Here is a 21,875-nt window from a genome sequence, read left to right as displayed (position 1 = left end):
CACCCATAGTAAATCTTAAGGCAGCAAACAAAATTCCTTTGTCCTCTTACTAAGGAGAACCGGCTTCAGAACATTAACATGCAATGAATGGACTTTGGGACAGTATGTTTCGTCAACCAAAATTGTGGTAATGATGATAGATGGAATATGAAAATGACTTGCGTTTTTGTTATTAAAAGTTAAATGATGACATTATAACTAAAACATTGTACCTTGAAGAATTTTCACTATATGTACCTGATGTTGGCATACTGTACGTTGTGTGGAAAATGTCCAGATCAAATAGAATGTTTTTGTAAAGATGAAATGTGAAGTTAGTTGTCTAAATTGGATCTGAGTAAAAATCCAGACCTTGTCTCGTAACTAGCGACGTCCAGAGTGTAACTGACAGTTAGACTTACAGGTTATGTCGTTGTCTTTTGTTTGAATTGTTTACGTGTCTGCTGAGCGGGGGAAATGATAATACAAGCGGAACTACGTAGCTAATACTGTTGTAACGGGGATCCTTATTGTAGCAACACACTTTTGGAGGGAAGGCAATCCTGCGCTGCGTTAGCTAAGTTTTCATGTCATCGGGTGTAGTTCATAAAGGTTGAAGAGTGTATGTTAGGATGAAGTGTGAATTCATGCCAGGAATAATAAGTGTGAAGTTTGATTTCCTCCCTTCTGTAATAAGCAGCCAATGAGGTATTTTTTCCTTTATTCATGTGTTTAATCTGAACCCGTTATAACGCCGGTTAAATTGTTATGTATGTAAGCACTTCAGAGTTATACCAAGCTAATAAGTCACTCGTAAGATAAGGTTGTAAGAGTGTGCTTAACTGTATTTTTCATTTACTTTATAGTTCTCATGGAAGGTGATAATTCTGACTAAAACTACAGAATAAAGTCCCCAGTTAAAATCAAGGAACGGTTGTGCTCGTGGTTACTGAAGGGAGCTACACAGAGAACTTGCCATAAAGACGGAAACACCTCTTTCTGACCTGAGGGTATAAAACATGTAAGTTAAGAATTAACATATCAGACTAGGAGCTGCAGCCAAGGTCCGAGGTAGTCGCAAACCCAAAACGCAACACAATGTTGAAGAAGATAAAATAACCTTTTAACAATCTATGCTAAAGATGAGCAGCTGTGTCTAAGAGGATGAATTCAAGCAGGAACTTTCCAAGGAATTGTGTGTCTACACTGCTTTCATTCCTACTCTGGAGCCCTGAGCTGCACGGCTGACTGTACTCAGAAGACCCCCTTTCAGAACAAGGGCGAGGAAACAGACCACTAAGAGAAAGGACACTGACATCGTGTGGACAATCAGAGAGTTACACCCAGTAACAACAGGTGCCGCCATCAGAGGAGAAGGAGGAACTCGGTCCACGAGGAGATATCCCAATCGGAGACCTTCGACAAGTAATTACATCATTATATTCTGATCCATAAGAGCGGCAGTTTGGGCCAAGGTTAGGGCTAAACTAAGCATAGTTAAAAAATGTACCCAAGTGTGCTTTTCTCTCTTTTTAAATCCCCATTTTGTGTAACACGTGTCATATTGTGTTGGCCCATTAGGGACCTGTTTCATTGTACTAAGTTCTAATCAATAGCCTAGACTGTGTTTGTGTATCTTACACTATCATTTTAGCTTGTTTGTGTTACATTTTTTTAAATTATTTTTTTTATTATAATTGTCTGCATCATTTCCAAGCCCCCATATTTTGGGGGTAAATGTATATATCCATACACGCATGCATACATATACACATATATACACATACCTATATAGACATATACTTTTTTAAAAGATGATAACTTTATTATTATTCCCCGCAAACCCTACCGCCAATCCCCCAATTGGAGTAAACCAATAAACACTTCTGCTTTTACCTTCAATTTATACATCTTATACACATTTTACAGACACGGTCTACTTTACAATAGTTCTCTCTTGTTTGTTCTTAGTCCTTCCTCTATTTCTGATGTCCATCCAGTTTGATTTCCATTTGTAACTATGCTATTTCACAAAAGTTCCGAACCTATATACATTTTACAAATCCCATATGCTTTACATTGTTTATCTTGTTATTAGTCCCACCCTTCAGCTCCATTCAACCCCTCCCATCTATCTCTCAACATCAGCCATTTCGGATTTCTATTTGCCATATATTCTTCAACTGTGCTGTGATGCTTCACAAAATAATTGAACCTTTCTATATTCTCATAGCTTCTACAGATTGTAAATTAAAAAATATATTTGAGAGAGGCCTGTAATTTTCATCATAGGTACACTTCAACTATGAAGAAAAAATCCAGAAAATCACGTTGTAGGATTTTTAATGAATTTATTTGCAAATTATGGTGGAAAATAAGTATTTGGTCAATAACAAAAGTTTATCTCAATACTTTGTTATATACCCTTTGTTGGCAATGACAGAGGTCAAACGTTTTCTGTAAGTCTTCACAAGGTTTTCACACACTGTTGCTGGTATTTTGGCCCATTCCTCCATGCAGATCTCCTCTAGAGCAGTGATGTTTTGGGGCTGTTGCTGGGCAACACGGACTTTCATCTTTCTCCAAAGATTTTCTATGGGGTTGAGATCTGGAGACTGGCTAGGCCACTCCAGGACCTTGAAATGCTTTTTGCGAAGCCACTCCTTCATTGCCCGGGAAAGACCCGGCCACGTTTCATCTTCAATGCCCTTGCTGACGGAAGGAGGTTTTCACTCAAAATCTCACGATACATGGCCCCATTCATTCTTTCCTTTACACGGATCAGTCATCCTGGTCCCTTTGCAGAAAAACTGTCCCAAAGCAGGATGTTTCCACTCCCATGCTTCACAGTAGGTATGGTGTTCTTTGGATGCAACTCAGCATTCTTTGTCCTCCAAACACGACGAGTTGAGTTTTTACCAAAAAGTTATATTTTGGTTTCATCTGACCATATGACATTCTCCCAATCTTCTTCTGGATCATCCAAATGCTCTCTAGCAAACTTCAGACGGGCCTGGACAGGTACTGGCTAAAGCAGGGGAACACGTCTGGCACTGCAGGATTTGAGTCCCTGGCGGCGTAGTGTGTTACTGATGGTAGGCCTTGTTACTTTGGTCCCAGCTCTCTGCAGGTCATTCACTAGGTTCCCACGTGTGGTTCTGGGATTTTTGCTCACAGTTCTTGTGATCATTTTTTACCCCACGGGGTGAGATCTTGCGTGGAGCCCCAGATCGGGGGAGATTATCAGTGGTCTTGTATGTCTTCCATTTCCTAATAAATTGCTCCCACAGTTGATTTCTTCAAACCAAGCTGCTTACCTATTGCAGATTCAGACTTCCCAGCCTGGTGCAGGTCTACAATTTTGTTTCTGGTGTCCTTTGACAGCTCTTTGGTCTTGGCCATAGTGGAGTTTGGAGTGTGACTGTTTGAGTTTGTGGACAGGTGTCTTTTATACTGATAACAAGTTCAAACAGGTGCCATTGATACAGGTAATGAGTGGAGGACAGAGGAGCCTCTTAAAGAAGAAGCTACAGGTCTGTGAGAGACAGAAATCTTGCTTGTTTGTAGGTGACCAAATACTTATTGTCCACCATAATTTGCAAATAAATTCATTAAAAATCCTACAATGTGATTTTCTGGAATTGTTTTTTCAAATTTTGTCTGTCATAGTTGAAGTGTACCTACATTTCAGGCCTCTCTCATCTTTCTAAGTGGGAGAACTTGCACAATTCGGTGGCTGACTAAATACTTTTTGCCCCACTGTATGGACAATAGCAAAAAAAATGATCTAATGACTCTGCCTCCTCACAGCAGAATCCGCAGAGCTGGGAAGATTGTATCCCCCATATATATATAGCTCAGTTGGTAGAGCATGGCGCTTGTAACGCCAGGGTAGTGGGTTCGATTCCCGGGACCACCCATACGTAGAATGTATGCACACATGACTGTAAGTCACTTTGGATAAAAGCGTCTGCTAAATGGCATATTATTTATTATTATTATATACCACGGCTGTCAGATATGTTTTATGCAGCCAGATATGTTGGTCTGATACCATAGCTGTCAGACATTCAGGGTTCGAACCACCCAGCTCATAAAGCAGATTGTATGAGGACCTTAATAACTGATGTTCCCAAAACCTTTTTCAATTAATCACAATCTGCATTGAATATCAAATCAGAAGATGGAGCTTACAGAGAGGGCTGTCCCGCTTCTAGTTCTTAGGGAACTTTTCTGTATTTTTTTTTTCTGTATTATTCCTTACATTGTTAGCCTAAAAAATGTTATTACATACAGCCAGGAAGAACTATTGGATATCAGAGCGGCGGTAATTCACCAGCACTACGACCAGGAATACAACTTTACCGAAGCGGATCCTCTGTTCGCACCACCCAGGGCAATTGAACTGATTCCAGAGGCTGACCCAAGACAACGCCGACAAAAAAGGGGCAAGTCGCTTTGGATAAAAGCGTCTGCTAAATGGCATATATATATATAACATTCTATTAGTTGCAATAATTTTGTATAGTAATTTATATTGAAAAATTAGAAGTTTTGAATCCTTTGTTGTTTTGCGTATCAATTCATAAACCATGTACCATGGAATGGGTACATTGAAAATCTCTTCCCAACTATTTTGCAATTTATATGGCACAGCTGTCAGTTTTTATTTCTCACACTTTTCTTTAACCATTTATGTTCTTTAATACAGGGTCGACATACAAGTTCCTTACTTTTTTACCCCTCTACTTGCCTCTTCCATTTTTGTGGTAATGCTGCAATTAATAGGTTGTAATTTTGGGTAGAGCAGACATTTCCATATGTCTGTGTTAGCTGCATGTGTGACATAACTCCACCACTATCATTCACTAAAATAATACCTTTTTTAAACATTTCTTCGATAAATACAGTTTTTTTTATCAATTAGTATATTTGAATTTAACCACAATATTTGTTGTACTATTTGTTCCGTCCTTTCAGGTGGATTAAACTGAAATTGCAACCAACTTTCTAAGGCTTGTTTAAAAAAGAAAGATATGTTGGAGATGATTTCCTTTTCAAACAACCGAAAGTGAGCAGGTGTAATCTGAATAAAGGGGAAAAGGCCCTTCCTGAATATAGGGTGAGACATTCGTACCAATTGACTAGAGAACCAGTTTGGATTTAAGTCTACATTTTGTATGACTGATGCCTTTAGTGAGAGGTCTAATGCTTTAATATTTAATCATTTCTGCCCACCGAATTCATATTCGTTATATAAATGGGCCCTTTTCATTTTTATCTGGCTTGCTGTTCCAAATAAAATTTTATAATTTTTGTTCATATAATTTAAAAAGCAGGTCACTAGGTGTAGGCAAAACCATAAGCAAATAGGTAAACTGTGATATGGCTAAAGAGTTAATCAGGGTGATTTTTCCACAAATAGACTGTAAAGGTTTCCCTCCTCTTCGTCTGAAGAGGAGAGGCGAGAAGGATCGGAGGACCAATATGCGGCGTGGTAAGTGTCCATGGTTCTTAATAAGAAATACTCAACATGAACACAACTGAATACAAAAACAATAAACGTGGAACGAACGAAACCAAAAACCATACTAAATAATGACAAAACAAAGGTGCGGACTCCGGCCGCAAAACCTCATGACAGACGGGAGACTCTGGTGGCTCGTGACAGACGGGAGACTCTGGCGGCTCGTGACAGACGGGAAACTCTAGCGGCTCGTGACAGACGGGAGACTCTGGCCGCTCTTGACAGACGGGAGACTCTGGCTGCTCTGGACAGACGGGAGACTCTGGCCGCTCTGAACAGACGGGAGACTCTGGCCGCTCTGGACAGACGGGAGACTCTAGCAGCTCTGGAGTTGGAGATCTTTTTGGGCTATACTCGGCCTTGTCTCAGGATGGTAAGTTGGTGGTTGAAGATATCCCTCTAGTGGTGTGCTTTGGCAAAGTGGGTGGGGTTATATCCTTCCTGTTCGGGGGTGTCCTCGGATGGGGCCACAGTGTCTCTTGACCCCTCCTGTCTCAGCCTTCAGTATTTATGCTGCAGTAGTTTATGTGTCGGGAGGCTAGGGTCAGTTTGTTATATCTGGAGTACTTCTCCTGTCCTATCCGGTGTCTTGTGTGAATTTACGTATGCTCTCTCTAATTCTCTTTCTTTCTCTCTCTCTCGGAGGACCTGAGCCCTAGGACCATGCCTCAGAACTACCTGACATGATGACTCCTTGCTGTCCCCAGTCCACCTGGCCGTGCTGCTGCTCCAGTTTCAACTGTTCTGCGGTGATTATTATTATTTGACCATGCTGGTCATTTATGAATATTTGAACATCTTGGCCATGTTCTGTTATAATCTCCACCCGGCACAGCCAGAAGAGGACTGGCCACCCCTCATAGCCTGGTTCCTCTCTAGGTTTCTTCCTAGGTTTTGGCCTTTCTAGGGAGTTTTTCCTAGCCACCGTGCTTCTACACCTGCATTGCTTGCTGTTTGGGGTTTTAGGCTGGGTTTCTGTACAGCACTTTGAGATATCAGCTGATGTACGAAGGGCTATATAAATCAATTTGATTTGACAGACGGGAACACCTGTAGGGAGGAGACAGAGAGACAGCCTGGTGCGTGGGGCTCCCACCAGGCTGGGGAGACCTCCAGGAGGCTTGGTGTTAGGAGGCACCTGAAGGACCGGGCTGTGGGGGAGCACTGGAGCGCAGCCTTGGCACCACTCCCCCAGGCTGGATAACTACTCTAGCCCGGACCCTCCAGAGTGCAGGCACAGGTTGAACAGGGCTGTGGGTAAGCACAGGAGATCTAGTGCCTACTACGCGCACATCTCCCTTAGGCTCCACTCCCACATTTGCCCAGCACGGAGCGGAGTGCAGGCATAGGACTCACTGCACCCTCCCAGCGCCCCGGAGACACAGCACGAGCCAGTGCAGGATACCCTGGACCGAAACGGCGTACCTGCGACCAGACACGCTGAGCAGGCACCATACGCCCTGGCTGGATGCCCACACTCGCATGACACTTTCGGGGGGCTGCCCTATAGCGCACCGGGCTATGGGTACGTACTGGCGACACCGTGCGATTAAACGCATATGCTTCCAGCTCTGCTTTGGGGCGGCAATATTCCCCAGCCTGTGCCCAGGGTCCTTCTCTGTTCAAAATCTCCTCCCATGTCCAGGAGTCCTGTGAAGCTGGCCGCTGTTGTTGCTGCTGCTGCTGTCGCTGTCTGTTACCACGCCGCTTGGTCCTTGGTTGGTGGGTGTTTCTGTAATGGTTTCCCTCCTCTTCATCTGAAGAGGAGAGGCGAGAAGGATTGGAGGACCAATATGCGGCGTGGTAAGTGTCTATTGGTTCTTTTAATAAGAAATACCCAACATGAACACAACTGAATACAAAAACAATAAACGTGGAATGAACGAAACCCCAAACAGTACAGTGTGGTGAAAAACACAGACACGGAAACAAACACCCACAAACAAACAGTGAAACCCAGGCTACCTAAGTATGATTCTCAATCAGAGACAACTAATGACACCTGCCTCTGATTGAGAACCATACTAGGCCGAAACATAGAAATCCCAAAATCATAGAAAAACAAACATAGACTGCCCACCCCAACTCACACCCTGACCATAGTAAATAATGACAAAACAAAGGAAATAAAGTTCAGAACGGGAAAGTACCCCTCCCAAAGGTGCGGACTCCGGCCGCAAAACCTTAACATATAGGGGAGGATCTGGGTGGGCGTCTGTCCGCGGTGGCGGCTCTGGCGCGGGACGTGGATCCCACTTCACCACAGTCTTTCTCCGCCTCATTGTCCGCCTCCGTGGGCTTCTAAACACGGCGACCCTTCTAAATGGCCCCACTGGACTGAGGGGCAGCTCCGGACTGAGGGGTAGCTCATGACAGACTGGCAGCTCTGGCGGCTCATGACAGACGGGAGACTCTGGCGGCTCATGACAGACGGGAGACTGGCTGAATCAGACTCTACCTGATTCATTTAATCAAGTAATTATAAACAATTAATAATTCGATGAACAGCAGCCATCACATTAATCAATACAACGTCACAACAAGCATCAAGAATAGCTATTGCGTTACCTTGCTGAGCTGCTGTTAGGTTTGGGTTGTGTTTGTATACTTGTCGGCATTCAGCTCCCATTATAGTCCTCAAAATGGCAGCCACTACATCTTCATCCTTTTCCAGAAGTCCCGTGGCTAGTCCTCCCATTCACCTCTGGACGTATCCCAATTCGTGCTCCAATCTCCGCTGAGCATCATAACTGTGGGAAGGGGAATGTTCACTGCCATTTCTATCTCGATGCTAACAACACTATATAGCGAAGGTGAATTATGGCGATTTTTAACCAAAGGATTGCTCTAATTTGCGGATATCATGGATAGTCATCCCGCTTCTGACACCATGTTTGGATGTTAAATGACGAGACAGAGTCATTGATGCGAGTAACCAGTCTTGTTCAGCACATTGCAATACACCCGGGTACATCCAGCACACCTGCGCCGAGACAGCTCAGCTCAACGCTGATTGGCTATTTATTTTTTTATCAAATGAGGCCAAATGCTTGCTGGCATCAACCAATCAAATGCTACAGCGGCAACATGTTATACTTTTTTGGTCCAGACAGCATCAGATACATACAGTACTGTAGGCTACACAACAGACGGGTGCCATTTCCCTCGCTCCGATGATTTCTCCAGTGAGATTCAGCCACTTGCGAATTGACGTAAAATTATGAAGAAAAAAATATATATAAAATTATTTGAGAATTTGTATTTATTGATTGTTTAAATAGTTGCGGCTTCCCTTGGCATCCATGAACGCAGGCCACTACTGAGGGCTGTTTAGTCCCACGTGATGCAGAGTGACAACCGCTTGTTCTAGTCATTTATTCACATCATTCTGTTAACATTTATTTATTTACACTGATCACTGAGGATCTCTGACAACCCATCAAGATGGCATATCAGTAGCCTAAGTAAGTTCTTTAGCAATAACAGTATGTTAAGGTTCATTAAAACATATATTTAAATTGAGCTAAAATAACAAATAGTGTATTAACTTGTAGTAAATAATGTATTATGTTAGCTACCACAGGTACGTAGAACTGAAACATAACTAGAGAATAAAATGCTGTTTGCAAACTATGAAACCAAAATCAAGAAATTCCAATGCTTGTATTACACTGTAGCATCCAGCATTTTCTTCGCCAGAGTTTTTCTTCTAACAGTATGAGGGTAGCAGCTCAGTAGAAAATAAGGTGGAGACCTGTTATCCAAACTTTAGTGTCATCTCAAAAACAGTGGATTTAAAGTCATACAGCTTACCCATAATTCTACTGGGTTATTTGCATTAGGGATTATTGTCACTGGACTACCCAGTGGACAACCCTGTAGTGTAGTCTGGGTAATGTGCTGCTCATTGGGGTCTGTGATGGGTTTCTCATCCAGCTCCTCATCACTCTGAGTAGATGTTTGTTTGGTATTATCTCCTTCTTCCTCTGTGTCTGGTTCCTTCTGCTCTATCCCTTCCTCCTCCATCTCTACTTCATTTCCCCCATCATCCTCTGTGTTTGCACCCATACATCTATTGTGGTCCATTATCCCATCTCTGTTCTCCTCATTACTTACTCTTTGCCCTTTCCCTTATTCTTCCACATCATCATTCTGTCTTCACTCCCCTGACTGGATGTCCTGGTTGTCCTCCTGTGTATGTTGATTTGTTTGGTTATTGTCTTTGTGGTCTGCTGTGTACGGTCCTTCTCCTTGGATCTTTATCTCTGGCTTTTCTTCATTCATCATTAAGTGCCTGAGTCGCTCTCATGTTTACCATCTCCCGTGTACAGGTTTGTCATCTCCTCTTGGGGCTTGTCTGATTCTTGGTCTAGTTCATTCTCCTGTTTAAGACCTGGGTTGTCCAGGTCTAGCAGGGCCTTCTTGTGCCCTATGTCCTGGTTGGGTTTATCTGTTTCTGCATTTAGTGGAATTCGATTTGGGTGTTGTGCCTGCTGATTCTGTTTGGCCTGGAGCTGTCTCTGTTGTGATTGGGTATTTTTGGCCTGAAGCTGTCTCTGTTATGATTGGGTATTTTTGGCCTGGAGCTGTCTCTGGAGCTGGAACTGTTTCCTGGTTGGGTTCTGGTGTGGGCGTGCCTAGCTTGGATTCTTTGGATTCTGGTGTGACTAGGTCTTGTTGGCCCTGGGAGTGGTCTGGTGTGACTAGGTCTTGTTGGGCCTGGGAGTGGTCTGGTGTGACTAGGTCTTGTTGGGCCTGGGTGGGGTCTGGTGTGACTAGGTCTTGTTGGGCCTGGGTGGGGTCTGGTGTGACTAGGTCTTGTTGGGAAGGGGTGGGGTCTTCTGTGACTAGGTCTTGTTGGGCAGGGGTGGGGTCTGCTGTGACTAGGTCTTGTTGGGCAGGGGTGGGGTCTTCTGTGACTAGGTCTTGTTGGGCAGGGGTGGGGTCTTCTGTGACTAGGTCTTGTTGGGCAGGGGTGGGGTCTGCTGTGACTAGGTCTTGTTGGGCAGGGGTGGGGTCTGGTGTGACTAGGTCTTGTTGGGCAGGGGTGGGGTCTGGTGTGACTAGGTCTTGTTGGGCAGGGGTGGGGTCTGGCGTGACTAGGTCTTGTTGGGCAGGGGTGGGGTCTGCTGTGACTAGGTCTTGTTGGGCAGGGGTGGGGTCTTCTGTGACTAGGTCTTGTTGGGCAGGGGTGGGGTCTGGTGTGACTAGGTCTTGTTGGGCAGGGGTGGGGTCTGGTGTGACTAGGTCTTGTTGGGCAGGGGTGGGGTCTGGTGTGACTAGGTCTTGTTGGCCAGGGGTGGGGTCTGGTGTGACTAGGTCTTGTTGGGCAGGGGTGGGGTCTGCTGTGGCTAGGTCTTGTTGGGCAGGGGTGGGGTCTGCTGTGGCTAGGTCTTGTTGGGCCTGGGTGTGGTCTGGTGTGACTAGGTCTTGTTGGGCAGGGGTGGGGTCTGCTGTGGCTAGGTCTTGTTGGGCAGGGGTGGGGTCTGCTGTGACTAGGTCTTGTTGGGCAGGGGTGGGGTCTGCTGTGGCTAGGTCTTGTTGGGCAGGGGTGGGGTCTGCTGTGACTAGGTCTTGTTGGGCCTGGGTGTGGTCTGCTGTGACTAGGTCTTGTTGGGCCTGGGTGTGGTCTGGTGTGACTAGGTCTTGTTGGGCAGGGGTGGGGTCTGCTGTGGCTAGGTCTTGTTGGGCAGGGGTGGGGTCTGGTGTGACTAGGTCTTGTTGGGCAGGGGTGGGGTCTGCTGTGGCTAGGTCTTGTTGGGCCTGGGTGTGGTCTGGTGTGACTAGGTCTTGTTGGGCCTGGGTGTGGTCTGGTGTGACTAGGTCTTGTTGGGCCTGGGTGTGGTCTGGTGTGACTAGGTCTTGTTGGGCAGGGGTGGGGTCTGCTGTGGCTAGGTCTTGTTGGGCCTGGGTGTGGTCTGGTGTGACTAGGTCTTGTTGGGCAGGGGTGGGGTCTGGTGTGACTAGGTCTTGTTGGGCCTGGGTGTGGTCTGGTGTGACTAGGTCTTGTTGGGCCTGGGTGTGGTCTGGTGTGACTAGGTCTTGTTGGGCCTGGGTGTGGTCTGGTGTGACTAGGTCTTGTTGGGCCTGGGTGTGGTCTGGTGTGACTAGGTCTTGTTGGGCAGGGGTGGGGTCTGGCGTGACTAGGTCTTGTTGGGCAGGGGTGGGGTCTGCTGTGACTAGGTCTTGTTGGGCAGGGGTGGGGTCTGCTGTGGCTAGGTCTTGTTGGGCAGGGGTGGGGTCTGGTGTGACTAGGTCTTGTTGGGCAGGGGTGGGGTCTGCTGTGGCTAGGTCTTGTTGGGCCTGGGTGTGGTCTGGTGTGACTAGGTCTTGTTGGGCAGGGGTGGGGTCTGGTGTGACTAGGTCTTGTTGGGCCTGGGTGTGGTCTGGTGTGACTAGGTCTTGTTGGGCCTGGGTGTGGTCTGGTGTGACTAGGTCTTGTTGGCCAGGGGTGGGGTCTGGTGTGACTAGGTCTTGTTGGCCAGGGGTGTGGTCTGGTGTGACTAGGTCTTGTTGGGCCTGGGTGTGGTCTGGTGTGACTAGGTCTTGTTGGGCCTGGGTGTGGTCTGGTGTGACTAGGTCTTGTTGGGCAGGGGTGGGGTCTTCTGTGGCTAGGTCTTGTTGGGCCTGGGTGTGGTCTGGTGTGACTAGGTCTTGTTGGGCAGGGGTGATCCAATTGTCCTGTACATGCTCTGTGTCTGTCACTGAAACACAGAATGAGAAGATGGGTTGATACAAGACTACACAAACACTATTATACAGACACATTTGTCTTAATGATAACATTACTTATTATGTCATTGTCAGTCTCAATATTGAGTTATGTTTAACCTATCTGCCATGGGACATAAAATCACCTGTCTGTTTGTCTGAGAGACTGTCATTCTGTCTGTATAGAAGGCTGTGACCCCTACTTTTTGTTGGAGAGAAAATTCTTCCAGCTGGTCCAGTTTGCCATTTCCTATTTGGATCTGCATTCTGCTTGTTCATTAGCTCTTCCTGCTCTTTTACCATTCCTGTACACACAAAAACATTCATCCCCATTAATATCATATGTATTCAAAGTTTCTCGTGCCCAAGGCAATAAACACTATATAAGGAGAACCTTTTGGTATAGAAGTTATATTTCCAGTGTTCTCAGAATGGTCATTGTGCTGCCATCCTGTTAGAAGATAACAGTTTATTTTATTACAATGGTTAAATTGGTTTTCATTGTGTTCAATGGTGTTATTTGCCCCCTAGTGGCGCTTTCTGGTACTTAGAAAGTCAACACAAACGGAAGTTCAGAATTTGTTTTGCACGCATAGAAGAGCTACAAACAACGCTACGGTGCAGGTCTTTCAACGTAGTTATTTCTTTGTCACGCTTCAGCCTTGGAAAAATATTTGTTTGTAAGTTCATTCAAGCATTTAGCTAATGATGATAATCTTGTTATTGATAGAGTTTCTTACATATCAATGTTGGTTGCATTTACTAAAATTGCAATGCCTTTTGTCTGTTTGTCTGTATTACTTTGCTCATGCGTCATGCAAACGAATTGTAAAATATACAATACTGTAGTTTTGTTACTGTTTTTAGTGTAATATGCTTTGTTATTCTACATAGATGGTTATACATTATTAGAGTAATGAAAGGAGCAATTACCATATGGTTAACAATTAGCTATATGGTTTGGCATCATGCCAGATGCATGGTACCTTAGCCATTTTGTATTCATGCAAAAATGTTTAATGTACATCTACAGTATGTCGGTGTGAATTGAACACTAAAGTTATTCTTTTCTGTATTTTGCAGTTTCACAACATAAACACAATATATTCATTCAAGAAAAGTCACGCCTTGGGAGTTTTATTGAAGACTTAGTTGTTAGCTATCTGTCTAGTTTTGCATGGGAATCAAGGGCAGAATGGTCATCCTTGGGATCGTTGTTTCCTATTCAATTAAAACATAAACAAAATAATGGTATTCATAAACAGTAGAGTGGTACGGTGTTAGTTTTGTCTTAAAATGTATGTGATGCCAAACTAAGTCTATAGCAATAGAACTCATGTTCAAAATGACATTTTACAGCTAAACAACCTTGTTTTGTATCTTGCACCAGTCCTTTCTCTTCTTCAGATTTTGTCGGTGCAGCTTCAGCTGCTGGTCATCCACCACAGAGTGGAAAAGACAAGAGGGATAAAGGACAGAATTAGACATAGGGATGTAATGTGGGTGAACATCCTGCAACATGAATATGTCTAACCAGAAAGACTATGTAGTTACTTTGCTTTGTTTGCTGGTTGTACTCTTTTCTCTCCCCTTTTCAACTCTAATCTCAGATCCAAGGTCAACGACCTTGTAACAAGTCAGCTGGCGTCACTGGGACAGTGATCATCTAAAAAGCTCAGCACACATCAGGGGAGTAGGGAGGAAATGGATTGACTCTGGTCTAGCCAGATCATTATAATGAGGGGCTTTTTCTCCCAGTAATACCGAACTATGCCCCATATAGTTCCGGAGTCTGGAACAAAACGTTTTTCATAGGACATAGGATGGTCGTACGTTTCTTGCATTTCCTCCAGTAGTACCACAAGAGAAATGCCACAACAGCAACTAAGACGAGGAGAAGGAGAATGGACAGGACCACAGCCAGGACACTGGATGAGCCTTCCTCTGCACAGAAACACCATTAAAACATCTTGGATCAGCAGCATTTCCACACTTAATAAGACATGAATTAAGCAGTCTTATAAGACATGAATTAAGCAGTCATAACACTATGTAACGTATGAATATCTGGGATCTGCAAAAAAAAGATGCTTACCATGCACAATATAACATTGTATTTACAACAATCTCATTCTATGTCTTTCTGAACCATGTTCTCACTATCAATAAATGTACAGAATCTACATGTCACGCAAATGTGTTGGCAGCATTAAATAATACATCCAAATTGTGAACACGACAGAATGAAAGTGAGAGTACGTTGTATTACTGTAACTACAGTTTAGAAGCGTTATCTTACCAGGGTAGCAGTTCTTCAGGGTGAACTCTGCACTTTTCTCACTAACAGGGTTTTTCACCACACATGTGTAGATAGACTCCTGGTTCTCAGAATCCTGGTTCTCCCCCCCAGGTATGAACAGTTCAGGTCCAGGACTCTCTGACCCCTCAGGACTCCTCCAGATGAACTGGGTCAGGGGCTGGAGGTCAGCTGAGCACAGCAGGGTTCTGTCCATGTTCTCTGGGGTTGTGGTGTCAACCACACAGGTTGCACTGGGCTGTGCCACATCATCTACACACATGTGCACAAACGAGTACAGACACACACACACACACACACACACACACACACACACACACACACACACACACACACACAAGCACACACAGACACGCACAGACACACACACTGCAAAGTGAGAAGCCGTTTCACCTCAACTGATCTGAGGAGAGGTGTGTCTTGGTGTGGGTTTAAACCTGTCCAGCAACTTTGAACATTTGTAATAAAGATGTAAAGATGAAAAGGGGGAGTTTCAATATCACACTGGAACAAGATTTCAAGAACTAGGTGAGAATATGTGGGTCCTGACTTATTAGATACAGTAACCAAGGTATACAATTAGATTTTGTTTTACTATACTGGCATCACTTAATCAGCCGTTGTCTAGGCTTAAAGATTAAAAAAATTGAAAGCCCTTATTAATACTGTAAATAAACATACTGTATACACACAAACCTGACATGAAGGCCTTTAAACAGCAACATTACATACTTACCAATAACCCCCACCTTATGTTGAGAGTACTGCAGCTTGCCCTTGACGACAGCCTCTAACTCATAGGGCCCACTGTCTGCATCAGTGAGACCTTTGATAGTTAGTGCTCCAGAGTCCCAGTCCAGGATGGTCCTGCCTTTATACCTGCCATACTCAACATTCTGACTCCTATCAAACTCCACCACCTTGTTCCCATTGTGTTTCCACAGGATGTCCTCAGGCTGACCTGAGACCTTGGGGGTCAGGGTGATCTCTCTTCCCAGGCCACCATACTGCTGTTCACCTGTCACCTCCACTGAGTACAGAAAAATGAGGATCTGGTGAAAACATGTTGAAAACACCCTAAACTTCTGTGGATATAATGTAATGTAGGCTAGTGGTCTTCTCTGAGACCACCAAGGACAGTTCAGGTATCAGCAGTGTCAGCCATCCCACCTATTCAACCTAATTAGTCATCTTATTATATATTATTATTAGTATTATTATCTCCCACTATACTGCTCTCCTCTGCTGTCAAATCAATGATTGGCCAGGGAGGGATTGTAGACCCTGTATCTTGATATATCATTAACTTGGCCATGCACAGAGAGATATATCGTCAACTCTATCGAAACTCTAGCCGGATACTTCAACTCCATGATAATTGAATCCACGGAGTTGAAAGCAAAGTAGAGTTTTTGAAATGAACCTCTGACTCCTTTAAGTCACTATGCAATCGATACTTTAAAAATGTAACTTACTGTGTACCTATGTTTCTCCTCTGTTGTTGTGTGCCTTTCTTTGTTTGCTGAAATCCATACTTTAAAAAAAAAATTCATCAAATACAACCACCAACTTTTTCCTTGTTGAAATTCAATTGGCACATGCACATTCAAGCTGAGTTGCCATCTTAGAGCAACAGCAACGAGGAAACAGTCCGTGGTTGTATTTGATTAAAGTTTTATTAAAAAGTACAGATTTCAGCAAAGAAAAGAAAGGCATGCAAAAACAGAGGAGAAGCATAGGTAAATGGTAAGAGTTTAAGAATGTAATTTTGGAAAGTACTGACTTCATAGCGACTTGAAGGAGTCTGAGGTTCATTTAAAAAAACAAAAGTCTGCGCTCAACTCCGTGGTTGAAATCACCATGGAGTTGAGATACATGGCAATCGTATATAAACCCTGGATTCCTGATGCTATTTATTGGCCATTGAGAGGCCATTGTAGTTGGGATAGTAATATTGGTAATCTCTAAAGTAAAATACTATATTTCTCTCTCAGGCTGATACAGAGACTCATCCATACTTTACTACAAGCAGGCTTGACTACTGTAATGCTCTCCTGTCTGGTCTACCCAAGAAAGCCATTGGGAAACTGCAAAGCATACAGAACGCTGCAGCATAGATACTGACCAAGACCAGAGAGCACACATTACACCTGTTTTAAGGTCTCTGCACTGGCTGCCTGTGAGTTTTACAATTCATTTTAAGATTCTTCTATTGGTTTTTAAATTAATCCATAATTGTGCATCACAATACATGCCAGACATGCTTTTACGTTATTTACCCAGTAGGTCCCTTTAAACTATCCCAAAGCCTTGGACCAAGAGACATGGAGAGGCAGCCTTTAGTTATTATGCTCCCAGACTCTGGAATAGCCTGCCAGAGAACCCGAGGGGGCCGAAACTGTGGACATATTTCAAAGAGATCTTAAAACACACCTTTTTAGCATTGCTTTTCCTTATTGTGCTTTTTACTCGTTCCGATTTTATTGTATTTCTTTAGTTTTTTATCCTCTTATGTTTGTTGTGTAGCAAATATTTCAGTTTTTATTTTCATTGGTTTTATTAGTTTTGGCCTGTGAAGTACATTGAGTTGCATTCCATGTCTGAAATGTGCTGTAAATAAATCTTGATTTGATTAGATATGTTTTCATAGTTTTTTTAATGTTGAGCTCACACAATATAATGTAAATGTTTGCAGTAATGGATTAAACATGTCATAATGTAGACATTAATGAATGCATTTTTTTGGGGGGGAGGAGTGCCAAGATGACTGTGCATTTCTACACACCCTTGATCAAAACTCTAACCGTCAAACTCAACTCTGGACCTCGAAGCCAGTTTCAGTGCTTGTTTTCATTGTTCCCCTCTAATCAGGGACTAATTTAGACCTGGCACACCTGGTGGATGCAATTAATTATCAGGTAGAAGAGAAAACCAGCAGGCTCTGGACCTCGTAGGGTAAGAGTTGAGCACCCCTGCCTAGTAAAATAAATGATAAACTATTTCATAGTAAACCGAGGCCTATGTCTATACTTGCGCCCCCAAGTGGCGCAGCGTTCTAAGGCACTACATCTCAGTGCAAGAGGCATCACTACAGTCCCTGGTTTGAATCAAGTTGTATCACATCTGGCTGTGATTAGGAGTCCCATTGGGTGGTGCACAATTGGCCCAGCATCATCCTTTTAGGGTCTGGCCGGAGTAGGCCATCATTGTAAATAAGAATTGGTTCTTAACTGGCTTGCCGAGTTAAATAAAGGTTAAATAAAATATATAGATATATTTTGCTGAAGGGAGGGCCATCCATTTTCATTTCAGAGGTCCGATTTTCTCCATGTAACCATTACTATAAATAACGTTCACTCCATAAGAGTGTACAGTATTAATAAACCTGTAGTTTTCACAGAAGTGTTAATTTGTTACCATGCATATGATGTCAACATATTTGTAACCTAAGTTTTATGTTATTTATTTTATGATGCATCATCATCATGATCATGAATGATCATGTTGTTGTATTTCCTGTTTAACCACCACAATAGGGTCGTCACTGGCTAGCCACAAAGTCATTAACCCTGCCTATTTCTTTGGCCCAGCGTCGCCCGGGTTTGGCCGGGGTAGGCCGTCATTGTAAATAAGAATTTTTCTTAACTGGCTTGCCTAGTTAAATAAATCTCCAATAAATAAAAAGTATACAAAATAAATACTATTTTCTGTACACTCAAAGCAGTGTGATTAGAGTTACACTATAACATGGTAAATTACCACTGAATGACTAATTAACGAATGGACCAGACTGAGCGGCTGAACAGTGCACAATGACTATGTCAAGGACAAATTACTTTCCTACAAATCAATAACCGGGAAAAAAAAATAGTATAGGCTACTCACCGAGAAAATAAACAAAAAGCAGTATAACTTTCCCAAAAAAGCTACCTGCCATTTCCTTCGGTCCGAGTTTGACAGTCCTGTATGCTAGTAGGTAAAAGTGAAAGTACACGTTCCAGGTATCATTCCATCTGGAATGCTCCGGGATTGTTTCAAATTTACAAACTAAATTATGGACGACAACCTTACATATAGTCTAAATCAGAACACATAGATTTATCCTAACTACTCAAGCAAACAAAGAGTCGAGAGCTCTTATTCCGATGCGACTTTGGCTACCTGCACACAGGTAAAGTAACCTCCTACGCAGGGTTGCCAGGGCTCAAAATCAAATGTTTATTCAAACGATGTCTCAAAACCCGCCCAAAAGGCCTGAAAACAAGACATTTCTATTTTTTGTAGCAAGATAAGAGTTTCCAAATTTAGCCAATAAAACCTGTTTCCATAACGCCATCAAGATAATTGGGGCGGCAGGGTAGCCTAGTGGTTAGAGCGTTGAACTAGCAAGGTTGCAAGTTCAAACCCCAGACCTAACAAGGTACAAATCTGTAGTTCTGCACCTGAACAGGCAGTTAACCCACTGTTCCTAGGCCCTCATTGAAAATAAGAATTTGTTCTTTAACTGGCTTGCCTAGTTAAATAAATCTCCCCCCAAAAATATACAAAATGAAGACAATTTTCTGTACACTCAAAGGAGTGTGATTAGAGTTACACTTTAACATGGTAAATTACCACTGACTGACTAATTATCGAATGGACCAGACTGAGCGGCTGAACAGTGACAAATTACTTTCCTACAAATCAATAAGCGGGGGAAAAAATAGTATAGGCTACTCACCGAGAAAATAAGCCAAAAGCGGTATGATAACTTTCCCAAAAAAGCTACCTGCCATTTCCTTCGGTCCGAGTTTGACAGTCCTGTATGCTAGTAAGTAAAAGTGAAAGTACACGTTCCAGGTATCATTCCATCTGGAATGCTCCGGGATTGTTTCAAATTACAAACTAAATTATGGACGACAACCTTACATATAGTCTAAATCAGAACACATAGATTTATCCTAACTACTCAAGCAAACAAAGAGTCGAAAGCTCTTATTCCGATGCGACTTTGGCTACCTGCACACAGGTAAAGTAACCTCCTACGCAGGGTTGCCAGGGTCAAAATCAAATGTCTATTCAAACGATGTCTCAAAACCCGCCCAAAAGGCCTGAAAACGTGACATTTCTATTTTTTTTGTAGCAAGATAGGAGTTTCCAAATGTAGCCAATAAAACCTGTTTCCATTACGCCATCAAGACGGCAGGGTAGCCTAGTGGTTAGAGCGTTGGACTAGCAAGGTTGCAAGTTCAAACCCCCGAGCTGACAAGGTACTCTCTTCTCTGTATACATCAATGAGGTCGCTCTTGCTGCTGGTGAGTCTCTGATCCACCTCTACGCAGACGACACCATTCTGTATACTTCTGGCCCTTCTTTGGACACTGTGTTAACAACCCTCCAGGCAAGCTTCAATGCCATACAACTCTCCTTCCGTGGCCTCCAATTGCTCTTAAATACAAGTAAAACTAAATGCATGCTCTTCAACCGATCGCTACCTGCACCTACCCGCCTGTCCAACATCACTACTCTGGACGGCTTTGACTTAGAATATGTGGACAACTACAAATACTTAGGTGTCTGGTTAGACTGTAAACTCTCCTTCCAGACCCATAACAAACATCTCCAATCCAAAGTTAAATCTAGAATTGGCTTCCTATTTCGCAACAAAGCATCCTTCACTCATGCTGCCAAACATACCCTTGTAAAACTGACCATCCTACCAATCCTCGACTTTGGCGATGTCATTTACAAAATAGCCTCCAATACCCTACTCAACAAATTGGATGCAGTCTATCACAGTGCAATCCGTTTTGTCACCAAAGCCCCATATACTACCCACCATTGCGACCTGTACGCTCTCGTTGGCTGGCCCTCGCTTCATACTCGTCGCCAAACCCTCTGGCTCCATGTCATCTACAAGACCCTGCTAGGTAAAGTCCCCCCTTATCTCAGCTCGCTGGTCACCATAGCATCTCCCACCTGTAGCACACGCTCCAGCAGGTATATCTAGTCACCCCAAAACCAATTCTTTCTTTGGCCGCCTCTCCTCCCAGTTCTCTGCTGCCAATGACTGGAACGAACTACAAAAATCTCTGAAACTGGAAACACTTATCTCCCTCACTAGCTTTAAGCACCAACTGTCAGAGCAGCTCACAGATTACTGCACCTGTACATAGCCCACCTATAATTTAGCCCAAACAACTACCTCTTTCCCTACTGTATTTAATTAATTAATTAATTTTGCTCCTTTGCACCCCATTATTTTTATTTCTACTTTGCACATTCTTCCATTGCAAATCTACCATTCCAGTGTTTTACTTGCTATATTGTATTTACTTTGCCACCATGGCCTTTTTTTGCCTTTACCTCCCTTATCTCACCTCATTTGCTCACATCGTATATAGACTTGTTTATACTGTATTAATGATTGTATGTTTGTTTTACTCCATGTGTAACTCTGTGTCGTTGTATGTGTCGAACTGCTTTGCTTTATCTTGGCCAGGTCGCAATTGTAAATGAGAACTTGTTCTCAACTTGCCTACCTGGTTAAATAAAGGTGAAATATTTTTTTTTTAAAGTACAAATCTGTCGTTCTTGGAATGGTAATAGGGCTTAGGGCTTAAAACAAGCATAATTCGGTTTTCCATAACAGTAATAATTATTGCAAGTTTAAGAATGACGCAAGAGAAAAGATAATTTGCCCTTATTAAATTCGTCAGATAATTTTTTCATCAATGGGTGTCAATTTAACTTGTTTTGACTGTTATTACTAAGCAATAAGGCCAGAGGAGATGTGGCCCATAGCCGTGGTATATATAGGCTATTGGCTAAATACCACAAATACCAAGGTGCCTTATTGCTATTATAAACTGGTTACCAACCTAATTAGAACAATAAAAATACATGTTTTGTCATACCTCTGGAACACGGCATGATATACACTATATAAACAAAAGTATGTGGACACCCCATCAAATTAGTGGATTCGGCTATTTCAGCCACACCCGTTGCTGACAGGTGTATAAAATGGCAGTAGAATGGCTTTACTGAAGAGCTCAGGGAGTTTCAATGTGACACAAATGTAGCCACAAAGTCATTAACACTGCCTATTTCTACAATGTATCTTCTTAAAATCTGATTTTAAACCTAACCCTAACCTTTTAAATAGGCAAAAAAAAGACCTTAAAATAGAGCACAATTTAGACCACACACTCTACAATGTGTCCCCACCCTTCAAAGATTGCCAGCTGTAATTAATACCCTTCCGTTGTAGCAGGTTGCAATGTCTGCAATTTTTTACTTTGAAAACAAGGTTGCGGGTGAAAATGTATTGGTCGCAGTTTGCAGGTTTTCGGGCTACTT

General features: G+C 43.2%; 1 protein-coding gene and 2 long non-coding RNA genes across 3 annotated transcripts; 1 reads left to right on the top strand and 2 right to left on the bottom strand.

The window, feature by feature from the left end:
* Window positions 1-227: 227 nt before the first annotated feature.
* Window positions 228-4,985, top strand: LOC127915054 (uncharacterized). The gene is made up of 2 exons (XR_008090049.1): window positions 228-687; window positions 846-4,985. It is a non-coding gene; the product is annotated as an uncharacterized LOC127915054 (long non-coding RNA).
* Window positions 4,986-7,310: 2,325 nt separating this feature from the next.
* On the bottom strand, window positions 7,311-10,423 carry LOC127915053 (uncharacterized). The gene is made up of 2 exons (XR_008090048.1): window positions 8,075-10,423; window positions 7,311-7,964 (listed from the first exon to the last, which is right to left on the bottom strand). It is a non-coding gene; the product is annotated as an uncharacterized LOC127915053 (long non-coding RNA).
* Window positions 10,424-10,425: 2 nt separating this feature from the next.
* LOC118366800 (cell surface glycoprotein 1-like) lies at window positions 10,426-20,681 on the bottom strand. The gene is made up of 10 exons (XM_052492632.1): window positions 19,255-20,681; window positions 15,271-15,564; window positions 14,517-14,786; window positions 14,051-14,161; window positions 13,586-13,648; window positions 13,421-13,438; window positions 12,612-12,656; window positions 12,421-12,522; window positions 10,499-12,210; window positions 10,426-10,455 (listed from the first exon to the last, which is right to left on the bottom strand). The coding sequence occupies exons 1-10, from the start codon at window positions 19,307-19,309 to the stop codon at window positions 10,426-10,428; spliced, it is 2,700 nt and encodes an 899-aa protein (XP_052348592.1). The 5' UTR covers window positions 19,310-20,681.
* Between the last annotated feature and the right edge of the window lie 1,194 nt (window positions 20,682-21,875).

Source organism: Oncorhynchus keta, chromosome 34 (genome assembly GCF_023373465.1).
Source record: "Oncorhynchus keta strain PuntledgeMale-10-30-2019 chromosome 34, Oket_V2, whole genome shotgun sequence".
Taxonomy (NCBI): domain Eukaryota; kingdom Metazoa; phylum Chordata; class Actinopteri; order Salmoniformes; family Salmonidae; genus Oncorhynchus; species Oncorhynchus keta.
This window is presented reverse-complemented; position numbering and strand designations above follow the sequence as displayed.